The following is a 21065-nucleotide window of genomic DNA, read 5'->3' on the forward strand; positions in this document are numbered from 1 at the left end:
TATAAGAATATAAAAAGTGCATTCAGAGATATTACTTGTATAGTGTTTGCAAAAATCTAATTATGAGCTAGCCTGCGTGACAAGATGAGGCAATTAGCTGGAAAAAAAGAAAGAAAAAGGAGCTTTTCTATTGTTGAGTTTCAAATTATCGCGCGCTGGAGATTAGTTGGCTAACTTGTCAGTAGATGCCGCCACCGCCTCATTGCAGTCGAAGCAGAATTCAGTCTGCGCACCCTGGGCCGGAAAACGCGAAGGACGGCGAGCGTGCTGAGCGTGCGTTGCGAAGGCCGAAGGAAGCTGCGAAATTTGTGGGCTGTGTTTGCCGACTCTGTGGCGTAGCGAGGAAGGGCTGAATAACCACGGTAAGCAACAATATAGCGTACATACATCGTAACATTTTGCTATCGTCTACGTTCTACTTGAGCTCATACAGCCTGTGCAATGAATGGAGATATGACCATAATGGAACGCTGACTTGCCGTGCTTCACCGATCGCTCCCATGCGCCTGCATGGGCTGGTAACTTTAGCTTCTTACAGACCACCTTAGGACCAGGGAATAAGAACAGTGAGTACCGATTGGCAAGAGTGATTTCGGAGTATGTAATGATGTATCTCTTACCACAACGCTTGCAAAACTTCACTCTGGGCAGCTCCTGCCACCTAGCGTTTTAACTTGAAAAATCAATATGAAACCTTCTCTGCATTGCTCGTAGGCGGCGCTTTGGTGTTCATACTAATTTTGATGGCTGATTGTACTGGGTCATTACTTGTATGCGAAGAGTGGCACAGCAATGTACTGTTGTTTGATGCAGAAAACGCATTCCAGTAACATTCGCTGCGGTTCGTGCGCGGTTGTATTGGATTAGCGTGCGTAACTCGTTTACTGACGGGGCAGGCGCATTTGATAGGGCGCGCTGGTGTAGAATATTCGTCTTTATAAGCGTGCGCAGGGTCGTATTTTGGGGAAAGCGAAGACACCGCATTTTTTTTTACGCGCTCGTGCGCTGCTACACGTTCGGCTGGGCGCCGCTTGTTCAGTGCTATTCGTTCGGCTGGGACGAGCATGGCACAACACGAATGTGCGGCATCGTGCCACGCCACCGTGGCGACCGCCGGTGGAGCGTGGTGCAATCCCGTCGGAAAGCGAACGCTAGCAGACGCTGCGGGCAAACGACGCTGTCGACGCACCCGTAATTCTCTCTACATTGGCAAATAACAAGCTTAGACGGAGACAAAAGAGACGCTTATAAGCATCTCAAGTGGGCTTAAAACAAGTGTTGAACATGCTAGCCACTACAATGCACGTCACGCAGCCACCGACCGACGACCCGTGCGTAGCTGAAGCTCTACAGTGTGCAGCGTGCAATGTATGCATAGAAACCTGCAGCCTAAAGCCGTGGTGTGGTGCCTGTCACCCAGAAGTAGGTGACAAGCACCTTTCCTTTCTTCTAAACCTAGCGGAGTCCTCCGCTACGGCGTCTCTCATAGCATGAGTCGCTTTGGGAGGTTAAACCCTACAAACCAAACCAAACCAAACCAAACCAATTTTACTAACAGACATGGCTCTTAGCCGAAGCTCCTCCATCCGCGGGTTCGAAAACAGTACTTGCGGGCTGTACCTGTTTCTCTTTGTTTACAGAAAGCGCAGGCAAATTCAGTGTTAAATTACTTGTAAAATAACGTACGTAGGTCATAATGGTATACCTGGTGAGCGATGTTTGCTTTCGAGTAAGCCAGTAGTTGCTGCTGAGTATTTTGCTGGGGGCATTGATAGGTAGCACGTCCGACCTTCTCAATATCGCCGGCTGTGAGCTACCCTTTGGTTGTCGCTTCGTTCGAGGTGGAAAATTAACGGAAGTTGTCATGCTCACACGATTTAAGAGAAGCCTCGAGTTGAGAGGACATGTTAATCATAAAAAAAAAAAAAGAACTTCTCGCCACCTCTACCGCTCCTTTAACCGAAATGCTTCATATTCATGGGGTGTACTGAGGGCTGGAGAAGAGACAGGCAACTAGCGACGGAGAGAGAAATGTTGTGAATGGAAATTGCATTGGGTTTCTTAAGACTTTGCAGGGCATCTCTGGAAATCGAGAGTCGGTCATATTATATGATGTTTTTGTCAGTTATTTCGGAAATCGGACTGTTTCCTTCGTAGTGCGGCCACTTCAGGGCCTCTGTAACGCTGGGTAGAGGGGCTTTTTTTTTTTTTTTTTTCGGAGAAAAATGTAAACTAATTCCCTTACCTACTTCTCCGTAGAACTCAAAACATTACCAGGTGCCAGTGCTGCCAGCGAGGGAAGATTAACTTGTGACCCCTGGTCTAGGAGAACAAGAGAACCGTTAACCTCATCCCCTAAATCCGGGACACAGATCATTAATGCGAAAGCATTACTTCTCTATGTTCACAGATTTCTGTCCGCAGACTGTGTCCGCAGACCGTGTCCGTAAAATCGTGTCCGCAGCAGTTGTGAGTAATTGAGTAGTGATAGAGGTTAATGAGTGGTGTTAATTGATAGAGGTGGCGTAATGTGTGCGAAAAAATTATTAGGCCAATAAGTTAATTAGGTAATTAATTGAATTAACTGATTCACAGGAAAGGAAAGGCGCGGTATCTGCTACACTTGTTCTGGTACACCTGAACCGCGCCGTAAGGGAAGGGAAGATGAGAGTGAAAGCGAAAAGAGCGAAAGGGATGCCGTTGTGGATATGACGTCAAGGATGTGACGTCACGCAACCGGAATTAGAGCCGAAAAAAGGGTATAGGAAGAGATTTGCGCGCAATTTGAAAGTGCCAAAGACTAAAATGGTTAAACAAGAAGTGAATTAATTTGAGGTAGAGGATGTGACGTCACGCAACCGGAAGTACAGCCGAAAAAAGGCATACGAAGGGATTGGCGCGCAATTTGAAAGTACCAAAGACTAAAATGGGCAAACAAAAAGTGAATTAAGCAACTCGAAGTAGCATCCGTGCTTTCGCATTACTCCAATGCAGATTATGCAGTGCTCTTTAATATTATGTTGATAAGGGTTTTGTTATGTGACAGGTTCGCGACAACACCATTTATTTGATCTCGTTGGATTTTGCAGGCAATTGCAGAAGAAGCGGTTTTTCGTGTACTGGTTCAACTGAACTGAGATTAATTAGGGGGAGGCCGGGGTAGCGTGCGTCCAGCGAGAGTAGTTTCTGAAGAGATAGAATTGTGATTGCTTTGGCGAAGCAAAAGATTTGCGTGTGCAAGGCAAATGCTTTAGTTGAGTTTAAAAGTTTAAATGGACATTTGTACTTCACTTTGCACTTCCTACCAGTGTGACGACGCATGTGAAGTTGGGATTTTCATTAAAGCGGGCCGAACTGAAGATAATCAAGTGTTGTAGCGTTCCCGAAAAACGTAAATTCCGTCGATTAATTTATGACGAAAGTTCTTCAGTGCTCGGTAACTTTACTGGGATGCCTCAAAAACTTGTCGCTGTACCTTTGATATGAGCATGCTTGATATAGATGGTACCTTTGCCACCAATTCCTTGCTATGAGTACATACTTGAGTTCGCAATCTCTTTTATACGAGGATGAATTCCATGTTGGCGTGCGATTATTACAAACACGTGGAGAGACGCGCCGTTCTCGCTTTTGCTTCCAGACCCCTGTTTACAGTTCATAGCGAGAATATATAGAGTTTCCATTTCGTCAACCCGGGGATCTTATGGAAGCAACGCATCCTTAAGTGCACGCCATCAAATATCCTATGACGTTGTCTGCGATGCTTCGCCACCACAGTTACCTCTTAAATTAGTTCTTTTTTTTTTTTCAGTAGGGTTATAGAAAATTGGGGTACTTATCAGTAAGACCACAGAATGCGTTGCTTGCATTGCAGGTAGTCTGCGCAAGATCCCCGGTGTTGGAGCTGACGTCATCGTGAATACCTGATATAAGAGTGAACGAAAATATAGCAAGGAAAAAAGAGGTTGAAGTTGCAATCATGGATCCAGTCGAGATGCGTATACAAGTTCCGTTTGGTTCGCTGGCCGCCAAGGTTTGGGGTCCTGCCGATGGAAAACCTGTCCTGGCTTTGCACGGATGGCTCGACAGCGCTGCCACCTTCGACACACTGTGCCCTCTTCTAGACTCCTCGTTGAGGATTGTTGCTCTAGACTTTGCTGGTCACGGTGACTCATCGCACAGGCCTCCGGGCTGCCATTACAACATATTTGAGTACGTCGTCGATGTTCGCCGGGCTGTGGACCACCTTTGTTGGGATAAGTTTTGCATCGTGGGACATAGCATGGGTGGCACGGTGGCTCTGATGTTCGCCGGTCTCTTTCCAGATCGCGTCCTGTCGTTGGTCACACTGGACGTTGTCGTGCCTACGGTGATCGTCGACTCTTACCTCACCTCTGTGCTGACGCACGGCATAAACAAGTTTTTAAAGCTCGAAGCCTTAACTGGGAATCCTGCACCCGTGTACAGTATGGATGACCTTATGGAACGACTGGAAAGCGCCAATCCTAGACTGTTGAGCGAGAAGTCGAAGAAATTGCTCCTGAGTCGCGGTACTCGGCCCGTGGAGTGCGGATTTGTGCTCAAGAGGGACATAAGAGCTAAGACGAACAGAACGTTTATTGTGCCGTTGGAAACACAAAAGGCCATTGTATCGCGGTACAAGGGAGATATGCTGATCTTCCGTGCCACCGACGGCGTTTCTGTTCAGCAGTTGAAGGATTTAGAGGCGGGTTTTATGAACTCGTACAAAAAGCACTGCAGGAGATTTGAATACGTAGAATTGCAAGGTGGCCACTACGTTCACCTGAACCAACCTGAGCTTCTAGCGCCGGCGATAAATCGCTTCCTTTGCCTTTCTGCTGTCGGCAAGGCTCACCTTTAGGCCGTTATGGCCCTGAAAATACAATGAAAATTTTCATTGTATACGACAGCGCCCATTGGCCGAAGCTGTTAAGCATGTTTAAGGTTGTGGCTTTCCTCATTGTACTTAGCTGTTGTAGGTCTGAAATTTTATGTGACATAATTACGATACGACCACAGTTATGTTTTCTAGTGACTGTTAACTTCTCTATATAAGCATTTTAGCGGCTTCTACCCGTTCGCTTAGATAGCTTTCAGCGTGCCATGCTCCAGATTTTTAACATGAAAGTTTCTCTTTTTATTTGATATATTTCCGCAAGAAATGTCTTGCATGCCCCGCCAGGATAATTCCAAACGTTTTTTTTTTTATTTCAGTCTAAATGTCAATAACTAGGTCTGCACTTAGTTTTGTGTTCTCTGTAGGCGAATAACTAGATCTGCACTTAGTTTCGTGTATATAAACACCTTTAAGGGCAATTTTAAATGCTGTTGTTGCCAGTCCAAATACTATAGGCTTGATCAGACAAGTTATCTACATGTAAACTGAGGAACCAGGTCCGAAAGAGCATACTTTGTCACTTGATGTAGTTCCAGATGCATCACTTAATGCACCTATGCGCCATATTGAAGCTGTTTGTTTTTTCAATTAGTTGACGCTGCGTAATTGGTAAATGACGCCTGTTTAACTGGATACCGTTAAGGTTCCCGCTCTAGAAAAAATCTAGCGTTGTGAGCGAAAAAAAAAAAAAAAAAAGGGAACGGGCACCGCTCCGACAGGTGGTGGCTCCAGGTACATGGTCGAGCACTGAATCAGTGAAGGGTTGAGTGACGTAACGAGACCACATGCTATCACAAAGTTGCTCATTTGAGGTGAAGGTGGACTAGGAATCAATCTACCAGTGCTCTTGGTTTTCGAGTCAGGTGCGCTGCTCCTGCGCCACGCACTCACGTTCGTAGGCTTGGTTAAAGCAGGGCATTATATCTATGTCGGGTGGCCGCTTACCACCGATAGCTGGATGACGTGGTAGGAGATTGTACGGGATATTAGAGGTATAAGTTAATGGACTCGTAATTAAGCGAGCAGAGACTGGACGTACGAGAACTAGGAACTGCGTGTGGAGCCGAAGACGGGAGCCATGCATTAACACTATCGCGTCATTCCCTCAAACGTAGTCCTTAAAATATATTTAAATATCTAAAGGGCTCGCGGCGATGCTACCTTTTGGTTTTCATATACCATCGTCGCGAGAAAACATGTCCGTATGTTTGTCCCTCACATTCCACTTATTCACGGCTTAGGCGTGTCGTACAGTTATATCAACTTGCGATAGCCTTCGAATGGGATAGACGAAATCTACTCCCAAACCTTGGGTTTGCCCTAGTGTACTTACTGCCGCGAGAACAACATGTCGATGTTTGACTTAGCCACTCGTGTCTAACCATACTGCGGTGAGGCTTGCTGCTGTAACGTTTTATCTACCGGCAGACAAGCCCACCTACTTTTGATGTTCTTGTAACGTATGGCGGCTGAAGGTGTTTCTGTGATATGCGGAATCTTGGCAACATGTTTCGCGCTTTTTTTTTTTTTTTTTGCACTTTACATCGACTACGTAGAGATAAGGTCAAACTAAGTGCCTGTACGGACTTTTACTAATATTGGAGTATGCAGCCCTGCTCTGTATTATAGTTGCAAAGTGTGGCGATGACTGCACCTTTTTATACTTGTTATTATACTGCAATTTATTATTATTAATATACTCAACCCGCCGTGATTTGAGTGGCAAACGTTGGGATACACTGGAACAAACCCCGCCCGTTCGGTCGGCAGCTAAGTGCTCTTTCCAGCGGGAAAGCGTCCCAGACAGTGCTGCGTTATGTAGAACAGGGTGCATGTCTGTAACGCTGTGATACATAATAAACGGTTGTTCTTGATTACATACTTGCGAGTGTTTTTATTACTTTTTCCCGCTTCCTGCACTCTGCGTCGCTTTAGATAAAGTCCTTTCTAGTATTCAGCGCCCCTACACCCACTGCAAGTAGTCGCTACTAAACTGGTATTCTGAGTGCATAAAACTGACGTCAGTTAAAATATGGCTTGGTTCATAGGGTTTTAAGTCCCAAAGCGACTCCTACAATAATGCACTCTGTATTGGAGGGCTATGGAATATTCAAACCACCTGGAGTTGTCTATTGTGCACTGACAGCACAGTATACATGAGCGCTTTGAGTTTCGCCTCCATCGAGACACGGTCGCCTCGGGTGTGATCCAAATTTTATATTGAAATAAGCCGGAAGGCCACCCACTGAACGGCGGCAACATAATTTCCTTCACTAAATAAAGTTTTTACTACCATTAAGGTCTGAAGAACATTTCAAGCTCATATCCTTATTATGCGTATAATTTTGTGTTATGATACGCTGCATAAAAGACGTCACAGCTGCGTATAATTTTGTGTTGATTGTGATACGCTGCACGAAAGGCGTCACAACTGTGTGATAAAACAGGAAGGTAACATTTCCCGACAGTTAAAACTTTTTTCCGACCGCTTCTTTAGCGGGGTAAATTAAGTAACGCAATGTGTGCTACACCTAGATTATCCCGCTGCAGGAACGCATGCGCGCTGACCCTTGTCAGGTCATACCAGCATCGTTTCCGAGCGGAATTACTGTGCCGATTTGTGAAATGGTCGCCATCTCTGCCATCTCTACGGCTGGGTGAAATGTGGAGCAGCTATACGACCAACGGGAGTGTAGGCAACGAACGCATGTTTGCAAAGAGCGCATCATGTTCCGAAAGTCTGCTTGCTATAGTCGCAGAGCACATGTCACTGTGTCACGGAACCCGAACAATAGCTGGAGCTGTACATGGAGCTGTGTAAGCAGTGAAAAAAGGAGGATATGTTTCGCTCAAACCCGACAGAGTACTTAATCACGGCGCGTGTAGCGGCCGTGCCGTGCGCCGCTAGCAAGCACGTACTGATCGGCCTCGGCGCGGCCGGCGCACCTCCAGCTCGCTAAACTGATTGATTTATAGGAAAGGAAAGGCGCGGTAACTCTCACTTGTTTTCTGTGGACACCTCAACCGCACCGTAAGGGAAGGGAGGAAGCTCGCTAGGATGCCTCAGCGGGCTAGCGTTGCTTTAGGAACCCTATAGCTCGCGTTCGAACTCGCCTGCGGCGGCCGCGTTTCTAAAGAGGCAGAGCGCAAAAGGCGACCGCGTGCCATGCGGCGTTAGTGCACGTTAATGTCCCTAGGTGGTCTAAATATTCTGGAGCGCCTCACTTCAACACCTCGCTTCCGACTATTCAGAAACACCCATCTTTCCATGGTTCCGACTCGCTTCTTCAATAGGCTACCAACCTGTACATACCCACTCCGCTCCCCTCCATCTACCCCGAGTACCCGAGTACCCAGGGCCCCTAAACCCTGATCCCGATGGCCCCTTTACCCTCCCCGAGCACAGCGCGCTCTGGTCCAGAATAAGACTGAAACCTCACCTGGCACTGACCAGATTACTTAATTACTCTCTGATCAAATATCCCCGTGCGATGTCAGCGCACGTTAAAGATCTCCAGGTGGTCGAAATTACTGTAGCCCTCCACTGCGGCTCCTCTTTCCACTTTCACTCCCACCTTCCTCCCTTTCTTTACAGCGCGGTTCAGGTGTCCACAGAAACAAATGTAACAGATACTTTCTCTTCCTGTGAACCAATTATTATTATTATTACACATTCCCGATGATGACGGACTTCCTCCTTTCTCAAATTCCCACTGGGAAGCAGGTGTCCTCCCCGCTGAGAGGACTTCTACATTTCCCTCATTCCGAAACCAGGCAACCCACTACCCTCGCCAATATCAGACCAATTTCCCTCACCTCATGCGTCGGGAAGACCATGGAGCGCATAATGCTCACGCGCCTAACGGAGCTTCTTGACACAACCCATTTCATTCCCCACCCAATATCTTTCTCCTTCAAGAAACGTTCTGCCCAGCAAGCAGTCAGGTTCATGCGCTCCTCACAGTTGACGTCCACAAAGCCTTTGGTACCCTGCTGCAAGATTCAATTCTCGCTTCCCTCTTCGAGACTGGTTCTGGCAAACGCATGTACTCGTGCATCTTTGCTTTTCTTCATTCTCGGTACGCCTAATTTAGACTTGGCCGCACCCTTTCGCCTCTTGTCAGTTTCTCTCGTGGCAACAGGTGCTGTTCTGTTCCCAACCCTTTTCCACCTCTTCACGGTCCACTCGCGCGAGCAATGTCCGCGATTCCACGCCTTCAGTGACGCCTTCAGTGTTTCCTCTGCGCAGGCATCATTGTGGTCACCAGGGGGGGGGGGGGGGGGGGGGGGGGGGGGAGATAGAATTCAGCCTCCGAACCGATCTTGATCTTACATAACAATTTATTTCCCACTCTGGCCTACGAGCATCTCCAGAGAAATCAGAGCGGTTATTACTCTCTCATCCCCAGTGACAGCGATCAGTTAGCCCACTTCTCTCTCTACACCTAGGCAGCAGGTCTGTTCCACGCACCTCCTCTTGCCGGGTCCTAGGCTTTCCTCTTCAAGACCGGACATACTCAATGGCGATAGAGAACACGATTAACACTTGCCATTAGATTATGCATCTGATCCATGAAGTGATTCGCCGAGACGGTGTTGTCTATGAGCGCAGAGCCAATCAGCTAGTTACAGCTTTCGCACTGAACGAGAGTTTATACACCGTCCTTTATTATGTGCTTACACCAACACAGCCGCAACTATTATCAGAGCGCCGGTAATTCTCTGGATTTCCGAGCGATGACTAAACGTAACTTCACTCCAGACATTACCTCCGCCATACCCTTTGCTTACCACTTCGCAGACTCGCACATTGAGAGCCATACAGCTGAGCACATTCATCACCCTGGCCGTTTGCAAACAAAGGGGGCGCTCGTAGAAGCTGTAGCAGAAGTAGGCTTGGCTGCCATAGGAATACATGGACGCGAATGTTCTCAAAGAAATTTTCTGATTTTACAGGGCACTTATACGATGTCGTCCTTTGGTGTAAAGCAACCATTAACTTCAGAGAAGAGAGTTAAAAAGTATGAAATGCGATTTAAAAGGTGGGGCATGATTTAAAAAAATAAAATTACCACGAAATGCATGAAGGTATGTGTCGAGAGCGCTACTCATAGAATTACATGCAAGGAAATTTTACCGTGATATTTCTCTCGTTTTGCAGATTACCAGCGGAAGCTTCCGGTCGTTAAATGTTGCCGAGTGCTTTCAAGAAATGCGTGACAAAATATGCTGTTTTTCCGAGGCAATCTATTTTTAAAATTCCTGTGAAGAAATCTGTTGTGAAGCCATACATACCGCCAACAGGCTCACTATCCGCAGGGGGTTTTTCTGAGTCGCACAAGCTTCTTGTGTCGCCTTATATACTGCTACATGAACTGAATTTGCCTAATGATTTCGATCGTTCAAGGCATTTAACCTCTTTCGAGCAAAAGCGTTATGCACGTATGCTAGTCCTAGAGAAGAAAGAGCGTGGGCATACATCGGACCGACAATATTTATAAAGACGGGTGAAAACGTGACTGCTAAATTCATTCCTGGACTAAATTGTTCAAGCTGCTTAATAGAGCAGAATGAAGGGATCGTATTATGTTACGAGGAGTGGAACAAATTTACGATTACTTGATTTCCCAATAATTATATTTTTATTTTGATGAACACTCAGGTAAGTTGAAGAAGTATATTGTTCGATTGGAAACAAGTATTGATGTGCAATGTTTTCGCTGCCATTCTCGAAATTTGTTTTTCCTTCTTTTAAGTTTTGGCTCCATATGTCTTTTACTCTTTCGTCACTTTTTTTTTTTTTTTTTGCGTTGTCAGCAACTAGGTCGTGTGCAAGCGCCAACCGGAAAGAGGGAACAAAAAGCAAGCTGACGTGAACGCAGACAAGTTGCAGGTACAGCGACATTACTTTCCGATCGATTCCTTTTTTGTTGTTGTGTAGCAGTTTTTGTAGTATCCTTCGGCGTTCAGTACTTAGTTTTTGTTTCGGCGCATTGGCTGGGGCCTATTGCACAGGAAACGAATCCAGATGCAAATGTACTGCATGAATTGCGAAACACGTGCAGTTCCCTCCTAACGTAGCTCCTTTTTTGTTTAAATTGTGGTGTTGGTGTCGCAGGTGAAGAGTGGAAAGGCGTCCAACGTCGGAGGCTTTCGAAGTGAAAGCTTCACTTGTATCAGCCACGTTTAACCTGGCAGGCCGCTTGACCTTAAACGAGCCAGATGTCAGAGTGTGGCTTTATAGGTTAGCCATGGTACCACCTGTGATGTACCACCACCTGACCTGCGAAATCATATCTGGCGATGTCTAAACCCAAGCCTCACCGAAGCAAAACCAAGCAAAATGATACTTTCGCCTCGCCTAAAGCGCCTAAAGTTAAACCTCGGCCATTTTTTATCGTCAGGCAAATCGGCATACGCAAACAGTGCACTGTATACAGTTACTACTTTCGAGACATTTGGCATAGCAGATACGTAATAACGGATGCGTATATCGGATTATTGTATGCCTCCTGCACACGAGCAGTCACCATTGCATGAGCGGAGCCGGAGTATACGGTAATCCGCTGTACGCTTCCGCTATTATGCTAAATATCTCTATTACGCAGTGCCAATTGCACAAGGAAGAGACCACATTAATGCGTATTACGTCGCGGAAAATAACTCGATACATGTTAACCGGATTGGTTGGTGGGTTCAGGGAATATATAGGAGTGCGAAGTACACATAAAAACGGACCAAGACAGGCGACGGGCGAAGGCTGTCCCGACCTCCTGTATTTGTCCGTGCTCATACTTCGTACTCCTGTATCTTTCCTAACTCGCTGGAAAGCTCTGGTGATGTCAATGGACACACGCGATCCGCTTGGCCAGTAGCTCTGGTGATGTCAATGGACACACGCGATCCGCTTGGCCAGTCTCGCTGAATCTGTTCCAGCAAAGAGTTCTTTAATCCCCGCAGTTGCGGCCAGCTGTACCACTTCGGTAATACCAGAGCTGTTAAATGCCGCTGATAAAACAGAGCTCATAGATGGCGCTACAAGCACCTGCCGCAAGAGATGGCCATATTTGGGAGCAGATTTACGCAACGTTTATGGCAGAAATTTAATCAGAGCGCTGGCGTGGCGGTATAACTGAGAAATGACGAGCATGTGGCGACACAGCTGCTTACAGCGTTCCACGCAGTTCGCTACATTGTGTGATCACAGCGTCGTAGCTTTCAGTGTATCATGAAGGCGGACACGGGTCTCACGTTTGCTTCACTGACCCGTGGATTTGTGCCCGCACAGGCATGCCTACCGAGTGCACGGAATTCAAGTTCACTGTCCCATACGGCAGCCTGGCCGCCAAGTTGTGGGGCGACGCGGCACGCGCCACCACTCGCATCCTGGCACTGCACGGATGGCGAAACAATGCTGGCACCTTCGACACCCTCATTCCGCTACTCGCACCAGGTTTTCGTCTCTTTTTTTTATTCTCGGTTCTGCTCACGTTACTGGTGTTATGTCTTTGCGAGCTTGCACGATACGTATGAGGGTCCGAATTAGAAAAATAGACACAAAGTTAAAGCCCCACTTTCACTTTCATACCTTTTTTACCTTTTAGTGATCCTCTCAGAACACGATAAAACAATGAAAAGAAAAAAGTACAAGAACGAGAGAGGGAGCGCGGACCAGTAAAACTTTGCCGATTTAAGATAAAAGAAGCCAAGCTCCCCCCCCCCCCCCCCCACACACACACACAAAAAAAAAAAAACAACTTAGAGCTTAGAGGAAACAACAGGAATTTAAAAAATATATGTACAGTACCATAAAAATAAAAAGGCTCAAAGGTTATACCTACCTATGTTGGTACCTATAGGAAGGGAGATACAAGCACGAAGCGGCGGTTTCTCCAAAAGTGGTGCTGCCGCATGTTCGCAAGCCACTAACATATATGTCTGGAAACCGTCGCCTCAGCCTCAGGTCTTCGAAGCTACATTGAGCAAGTTTTGGGGCGTGGTGCAAGTGCGACACAGGGCTATCATCCTCCGCGGTGCACAGTGGTTATCGCGTTCAGTTGTCCAGCACGCGATCTGTCCCGGCTGTCATGGCCGCACATCGATCGAGACCAAACGCAAAAGTGCCCACTTAGTAAAAGACTGGGCTTTAAGCTACAGCGGATATGCTGAAGTGCTCCGAACCGCGCGCCTCGCAATCCTCAGCGTTGATTTGGGTGCTGAATGCAAGTACCAATTCGTCAATCAACAACCAAGCGTAATCATGTGTGGATGTCTCAGACCGCCGCGTTACTTAGGAGCTGTAACACCGCCATCATATCGGTGCACTGAATTGAGACGGGTTCCGTGACGTGGCATAATTCGAGCGCAGCGAGCGCGGCGCTTTCCTAGATGCGTAACGGCGCACGCACACCCGCAGTGCTCCAACTGTGCGCTCTGAGGTACTTTCGTGAATTAAAATTCATGAGCTAGAGCTCAAACGGGGGTTAACTTAGGGTTCTCTATCTTACTGTCATTCTTGCTGGTTAGTAATAAGATCCATTAGCACTCGTATTATGCGCCTTCGCCGCGCCATGTAAAACCGATGCCAACGGATCGCAACAGCTCTCGACAGTTTAACGGCAGCAGTCGTCATGGATGATGCAGGCGAAACACATCTTAAACTGCCTGCATCTCAGAAGGCGAAGACGACGACGGGCCGAATCCGATCATCCGATGGACGTAGCTCGTCGAGAGACTGCCGCACAGAGGCGGGTCGAGCGAAACGTACACCCGCTTTCGCTTTGGTTGCTTAGATCTACCAGGGTTAAAATTTTGCCTAACCTTTTTTTCATATTTGACATCTGAAATAGACATTATGGTTCGTCCGGCTTCCGGCGTAGTTCAACTAAAGCTGTTTGTAGTATATATACAATTTGTAGTGTTAATATACTATACCAATCTTATCTAGAATACCTCCTCATTTGCCGACGAAAACAGTAGAATTTAGTTTCGACATACAAGTATTGAGAGTTGCTTAATACTGGAAGCCGGCACGTACTTGCGCAATTAAATTAACTGCGAACGGCGCCTTTGCATAAGAAGTCGCCGCAAAGTGCGTGGACGACTGCAGCTTTTTTTTTTTATTTTATTTAATTTACTATTCACATGCGACCGCGATAAAAGAAAGGCGAACGGCGGAGTGCAGATGCGGCGCCCTGTTCGCATTCCTTTGTATTTCCGCTGTGTATTATTGGTAGGAAAATTAAAAGGGTCGCGGAAGCGAATTAAACATTTTTTTACTTGAAATGTGTCATAGGCGACAACGTCTTACTTTGTCGGTAGATGTTACGCATGGCGAACGGCTCTTGTCGCGCTGTCATTTTCGAAATGTGTGAAATTGTTAATTGTGGGGATTCGCATCCCGTAGCGCGTCGGAACGCGAAGAAGGCACGTCGAAATGAGGCTCTGAAAAGGCGGCGTGCCGAAGAGACCGAATAACAGGCTTCACGTTTGCAGAAACACACAATGTGTTTAATCCAAGCTTGGAAATGAGCGGAGCCATGTATATGAAGCTTTCACTTGCCTCCAAGGTTAACCAAAGTTAAATCATCAGCTAATTATTTTGTATTTGACCTCGATCGAAGTACGGTCATCACGGCAGCGATCGACCACCAGCGGTTCAACCATAAAGTCACTGAGCCACCGTGGCGGGCTGCTCCTCATTTCCCGACTTCAGTGTTAAGTTGGCCTGAAACAAAACGTTGTAGTTTTACGATCTCTTGATTTTTCCTGCCGATAATACAAGGGGAAGTGAAGCATGTAAATTTTATCGTGATTTAGGCGCTAAGACAAGTGCATTCTTTTTAGCACTTGACCTTAATAATGAAATGAAATGGTAGCAGCCGGTCAAACGATCTGATTATAGTATGAAAAAAAAAAAAAAAAGAAAAGGTTTGCGGGGGGTTTCTGTGACGTGGGGGAAGCTACAACCAATTTCACTGTGCAACCGAGAGTTGCAGAATAGAGAGCTGGAAGCTATTCATTTCCTTTCTGAAATAAACACTTCTTCAGACTGATAGTTTGAAACTATCAGGCCCCATGGAAAATAACCAGGGATATTTTTCGGCAGAGAAGCCTGTACAGGAACTATTTACTGAAAAAAAAAAAAAGTTATCTGTCACGTTTTTTTATACTATCTTGACAGAGTTTGAAGCTAGGCAGAGACATGGTGACCTTAATGTGAGTTATTTTTCAGAGGACTTTGAAAGCTGCAGTGTCAAGGATTCGGCACAATTTGCGACCGTGCCACGAACGTTCATGCAGCCATTGCGGAATCGGCAAACAAAAGCGCATCGTTTAGGACACTGTGTAGACATGAAGCTGGTTTGTCGTCGGCAGCCGTAGAGACGCGTTACGTATACCTCTTATCCAAAGACAGCCTTCGCTTCTGCCGCCTTGCCTGCTGATATCGCAGTCCTACTACATGTATATGCTCTTGTGGGTACATGAGCAAATGAAATAATTAATCTAAGCTGTAATTTTACGGGGTAAATTCGCACGTCGAGCTGTGGACATGTCGTATGTAGTATATGCGGGAGTTTATGACGTAGCAGTTAGCATAGGAACATTGAACGTTGACCGCTTAAAACGATAAACAAGATTGGTTGTGTAGGCACGAGCGGTAGGAATGCTGCTGTGCCCGGACTCTCGATGCGTTGCAATTGCACCAAGAATACGCAAGATCATTCCCATTTCACCAGTTTACCGGACCTCTGGTATACTTTTCCTCGCGAACTGTTACAGATATGTAGCAGAGGCCGGCACAAATATGCAACACACACAGGTGCCTCGCTCTAGAATATTTCCGCGTCTTCTTGACTCCTCATTTTATTCCCCTCTCTTGGCAGATATGTACGTCGTCGCGCTGGACCTGAGTGGCCATGGGCTATCGTCGCACAAGCCAGTCGGCTGCAGCTACAGTTACCACGAGTACGTCATGGACGTGTGTCGCGTCGTACAACAGCTCAAGTGGGACCGCTTCTGCATCATGGGTCACAGCTTCGGGTGCACCGTCGGCATGATGTATGCCAGCTTCTTTCCGGACCGCGTGCAGTGCGTAGTGGCGCTCGACCTGTACGCTCCGCTGCACGTGCCACGCGAGCGTCTGAGCCAGGACACCGGCAAGCTGATGAGCAGCTTCATTCACCTGGAAGCGAAGCTGGGCCAACCGCCGTCCTACACCGAGGAAGAGCTGCTCAAGAGGCTGGACGAAGCCACGCGGCACACGCTGAACGATGACACGATGCGGATCCTTATGACCAGGGATGTCGTCCCGGACGATTCGGACAGTGGTAAGCTGAAATTGCGCACGGACCAGAGGACCAAGGTGATCAGCACGGTCCTGCTGGATGCGGACTCTCAGTATACGCTCATGGAGAAGCTCCGGTGCGACTTGCTCATGATAACGGCGTCCGAGATCGACGAGCGGATCATGCGCCAAAGCATGGACCGCTTCTTCGCCCTGTACAAGCGCTGCTGCCCGCGCTTCAAGCACGTCGAGGTCGAAGGAAACCACTACGTCCACCTTAATCACCCGGAGAGAGTGGCGCCGCTAATTAACGAGTTTTTGGCTGGGATAACGTCGAAGTAACGGGCTGAAACGACGCACAAACATTCCTTTCAGTGTAGAAAGGCACACTTTGACACCGATGGGAGCTAGTTGTTGAATTGAGGTTCTTCGCACCGGGTATGCTTGCTCTGCGAGGAATCTCCGGGCGCACGCGAAGATTCCTTTGACCAGTCTAGACGACTCGCTGTGTCTTAAAAATCTCTTTTATTGCTTTGCCAATCTGCCTTTGCTCGGTCATCACAATGTGTGCATCAGAAAGTTTAAGGGTCTTTGATTTAAAAAAAAAAAAAATAACTGTGCAATTGGAATGGTGATGGCTGTCAAAGTCATCCCTCATCAGCTTCTTAAGCCGCTTTTGTCAGGATCATGTGACATTGTGATGTTTCAGGGTAATATCATAGGTGTTTGCCTTGCGCACGTCCTGCAGTTTCAAGTCGCACACTGGAAATTAGTAGTTCTTGTCTGCTTATAATGAAGTGTCGGAAATTGAGTGAAAATTAAATATCTTCCTCACATGTTTCTGCCTATATTATATGCTACGTTTCAATCGAGAGAGCATGCATAATAAAGTGCAGAAAGATTGCGGGTGAAGCTGTTAGGAACTTTAGCAGGAACGAATGAACTGTTACTTAATTCTTAGTAGTTCATTTCATGTACGAGATACACTTCTAAGTCGGTGATTGTTTGTTTAATACACTCGAGCAATGAACCATTTTTAGACAGCTTTGGTTTTTTGCCACACCTGTTGAAAAACGAACGTAGCATATTTATCTTGCAAATTTATAAGAATGGAAGCTGTGGTGCATATGGTATCTACAGAATCTGCAGTAGTACTTTACATGCTAGGCTACATCTTTTTTTGGGTGACGCGTTAGGTCTCCGATGTTTAAATACTTACAAAAGAGACGGCAGTCTGGAGATTTTCCGCATATCAGTGGAAAAAATGCTGCAAAACCACTGTCACCTTGGCAAGCAGCAGGTGTGTTTCTTGCGTTTTTCTTGAGCAGCTCTCAGGCAGACGCACAAAGAAGTTTGGGTTTGTTAACAAAATCGGCTTTCCATAAATTCTACAGGAATTTCATATACAAATTTCCTCGTTATCGTATCCAAATATATACATTGATATCCTGGAATGCAATAAATGCTTTTTTATGCTTTCTTTTTTTTTTTTTGACTCACGTGATTATGGGCATTTGTTTTCAATCACTGCTACCATATATACCGACAATGTTTTATTGCTCACTGTATAGCGTGTCTAGTGTATGGACTCGCTATACTGCCTCTAATGAGGATGACCAGCACGGGTGTGAGGATCATTATTTTATTTGCACACGCACATCTCAGATATATCCTTAGGGCTTTGTTTAAAACCCCATGAGGCATTACTCAGGGTTATTTTGGAACAGCTTCTGTTGGAATGCTGCACCAGGTGACTGTCTTTCATGCACGGTTTCATTTCTATGAGCCAATCTGCTTTTATGTTGAAATATACAATGTCTGATGTTTATTTCCATAGCACTTACATATTGTACTGGGGAAAACTTACCTTCTCCCGATTCTTCGTATGAAATATATATGTTCTGAAGCACTATTTACTAATATGCACTAAATATGTATTGCAGTTGCTTAACTGTAGCACCAGCACCGCAACCCTTTTGAATGTGTATCTTTTTTTTTTTTTTTCATAACCCTGTGTTACTAGATGGCGTTGAAGCAACTGTGAAATCTCGGCCACAATTTTCATGCTCATAGTGGCACCACATTCCCCAAATGTGATGCTGAAATATATCAGAAGAGGCAACTAACGTACATAGTTCTCTTGCATGGGATGTGTTTGTTCATCAGGATCCATTCAAACGGCTCGTAGCTAAACAATCCATTTTCTTTTTCGTCCATTAAGATGCAGCTGAAAATACTCATAAAACTGATGTCTTGCCTATTGTAGACAGCGGCTAATATTCGGCTTCATGGATGAAGCACTTCGCGTAAAATTTATACGTATAGGGTACATACAGAAGGAGCCAACGACCACTGATGTGGAGGATAGAAGAGGCCATTTTTTTGATGCTGATCAATGCAGAATAATAATAATATAATCATGATGAAATTAGTTATAAAATGGAATAAAACACAACCACATGCCATTTTGTCAGTTGCTATCGGCGTCCTGTGTATTTTAAAACGAGCCTCTCACTTTCCCTACATTTGTTTGCTGATACGTATAGATTGGCGCAGTAAATATTACGAGTTTACGGTCAGGGTTTATATTGAAAGTGCTTCACAGTGGCAGCTTTTGAAAGGAGCTTTTCTGAGGAAAGCAGTGCTCTCATGCCCTGTAACAAATAACTCTCACATTGTTCACGTGCCAGTCAGTGAACATTGTTGAAGAGGGTTGGGGAATAGGAATTCTTCATATAGCATAGCTTTGTAAAAGACGATGTTAAGTATTGAGAGTTCTTTGGGTTATGTTTACGTCTTCTATATCAGTAATTCAATGCACCTCTTTTTTTTCTCATAGCTTCCTTGGTCTGACTCTTGTTATAGGAGAAATAGGTTGATTTTATTTTATGTAAACAGGGCGGCGTGGTGCTTTGCTCCATTCTCGGGGTTTTCTGTATTTTTTTTTAACGTTATTGTTCAAGCTTGGTTCCTCTATTCAAGAAATTGAGGGGTGTAGTGCTATGTCCATGGTACTTCCTCTGATCATAAAGGTGAGCTGCTTCTAGTGTAGTATATCGTGCACAAATTGTGTAGCTGCAGAGGAATGAGCTACGAAAAAGAGTGAAAGTTAGCAAATGCAGAGTGTTTATAATGACAGTCTGCGAGTGCTGGACCAAGGTTTGAAAGGCTGTGATTATCTTCGTACGCACATGATGCAAATGCAGTGAGATTGAGAATTTGATTGCCACGAGTGTGTTCTTGCATGGAGAAATGTGCGAGTTTCTACGAGTGATATTTTGTGCCCTGATGTCGTGAAAATCGTTATTTGTACGTTGCAATTAAAGAGTGTTGGTTTAATAAATTGTTTTGCAGCACTGTGTTTGCGTGAGCATGCTTACAAATATACAATGCCTTTTATAGTGCGGTATAAAAACAGTAGACATATATAAGAAAAATGGGGCCAGTTCTCATCTACACGCTTTGTTGAATGCTATTACCCAAGAGATTTGCTATTAGGCAAAGCTGTATGGCTGGTTCTTGACCTGCAGCATTCCTGATCTGTGACACATATGAGGTACGCTCCTCCTGCCTCCTCCAAAATTTAAGACTCGCGTGGATCCTACAAGAGGCCTAGACCACTTCTTTGAAGTAAACCTCTTGGGATCTTTACTTTTGACACTCTGTACCTCACAGCAACTGTGTTCAATGGCATGTTGCAGGCTGAACAGGAGCTATTTTTCATGACGATAAAACCACGAAGGCGGCTTTGCTACAAGCAATAGCGGCAGTCATCGGAACTATCACGCGAACGAAAGCGATGCGTCCCATTCAGCGTTTAACATTTTGTATTCATGTAATTCAAGTGATTACTATCACCGTCACTTTGGAGACTAGCCCAATTAATCCCGCTGTGGAGCAATGATCTTTTCGAATTGCCTGCAGAGACACTTCTTGCACCAGCCACGGCGATTTACCTAACCGAATCTCCCTCCTCCAAAAACAAGGGGTAGTGTACACTGATGCGGCAAGGTACCCAGAAGGGCACTACGCTGCAGTAGTAGTGAGCGACAAAGGGGAGCTAATTTCGAGCTGTAGCGTAAGACACTCTTCACCAGATGAGGCAGAGGTGACGGCGATTGCCCTGGCAATCACAAATCCATCAGAGTAATCATAACCGATTCTAAAACTGCAATCAAAGCCTATGACAATGGTAAGGGGTACAGAGGCCGGAAAAATTCTGCAAGTAGGCAAGGAGAACGTACTCAATGACGCAATTAAAATAACATGGGCACCCGCCCATAGTAGATTCACAGAGAACGAGATCACCAAGGTTGACGACTGGGCAAGTTGGTAAGGGTTCATTTTTAACCAGCCAAAGGACGAGACACTGGGAGGAGGAGGACAGGACAAGGCTGGACTAGCAACCGATATACCGCACGCATTGATAAAAGCCAATTCATCATTATCCACAGTGATGCAGTCTTGTCACAGGACGGATTTCTAAGGTGTGTGCAAGACTGCATCACTGTGGATAATGATGAATTGGCTTTTATTAATGCGTGCGGTATATCGGTTGCTATTCCAGCCTTGTCCTGTCCTCTTCTTCCCTGTGTCTCGTCCTTTGGCTGGTTAAAAATGAACGAGATCACCGACGAGGTCGCCCGAGTACTCACACACCGGACAACAGCGCGGGCAGACTACTCCCTGCCCGAAAAGCGAGACTTAACCACATACAGAGACATTCTAGAAACTGCAAACTGCAGAGGCCTAGGCTGTCAAAGTGTACGTGCATTCAGCTGTCTATTTTACCCGCGTCTCGTGGTCAGTAGCAGCAGGTAAACGCTTGTTAACAAATTAAAGTACGTTTGTGCGTGCACA

General features: G+C 46.0%; 2 protein-coding genes across 3 annotated transcripts; both read left to right on the top strand.

Moving 5' to 3' along the window:
* The first annotated feature begins 229 nt into the window (after window positions 1-229).
* On the top strand, window positions 230-19566 carry LOC146190677 (serine hydrolase-like protein). The gene is made up of 4 exons (XM_084601059.1): window positions 230-362; window positions 10736-10811; window positions 12207-12371; window positions 15805-19566. The coding sequence occupies exons 3-4, from the start codon at window positions 12209-12211 to the stop codon at window positions 16545-16547; spliced, it is 906 nt and encodes a 301-aa protein (XP_084457185.1). The 5' UTR covers window positions 230-362; window positions 10736-10811; window positions 12207-12208; the 3' UTR covers window positions 16548-19566.
* LOC146190678 (serine hydrolase-like protein) lies at window positions 240-6790 on the top strand. 2 transcript variants are annotated; one of them, XM_084601060.1, is made up of 2 exons: window positions 240-362; window positions 3875-6790. In XM_084601060.1, exon 2 carries the CDS (start codon window positions 3980-3982, stop codon window positions 4880-4882), a length of 903 nt encoding a protein of 300 aa, XP_084457186.1. In that variant the 5' UTR covers window positions 240-362; window positions 3875-3979; the 3' UTR covers window positions 4883-6790. The 2 variants fall into 2 exon arrangements, with proteins under 2 accessions (XP_084457186.1, XP_084457187.1); XM_084601061.1 differs by having other exon boundaries at window positions 243-362; window positions 3879-6790.
* Window positions 19567-21065: the final 1499 nt, after the last annotated feature.

The sequence above is a fragment of the Amblyomma maculatum genome, chromosome 4, assembly GCF_055883805.1.
Source record: "Amblyomma maculatum isolate TAMU_Amacu chromosome 4, ASM5588380v1, whole genome shotgun sequence".
NCBI classification, from domain to species: Eukaryota; Metazoa; Arthropoda; class Arachnida; order Ixodida; family Ixodidae; genus Amblyomma; species Amblyomma maculatum.

Excerpts from the sequence above, each read along its gene's own strand:
- LOC146190677 (XM_084601059.1), top strand. The coding sequence starts at position 12,209 with ATGCCTACCGAGTGCACGGAATTCAAGTTCACTGTCCCATACGGCAGC. Across the intron at positions 12,372-15,804 it reads CATTCCGCTACTCGCACCAG|ATATGTACGTCGTCGCGCTG; the intron begins GTTTTCGTCTCT and ends CTCTCTTGGCAG.
- LOC146190678 (XM_084601060.1), top strand. The coding sequence starts at position 3,980 with ATGGATCCAGTCGAGATGCGTATACAAGTTCCGTTTGGTTCGCTGGCC.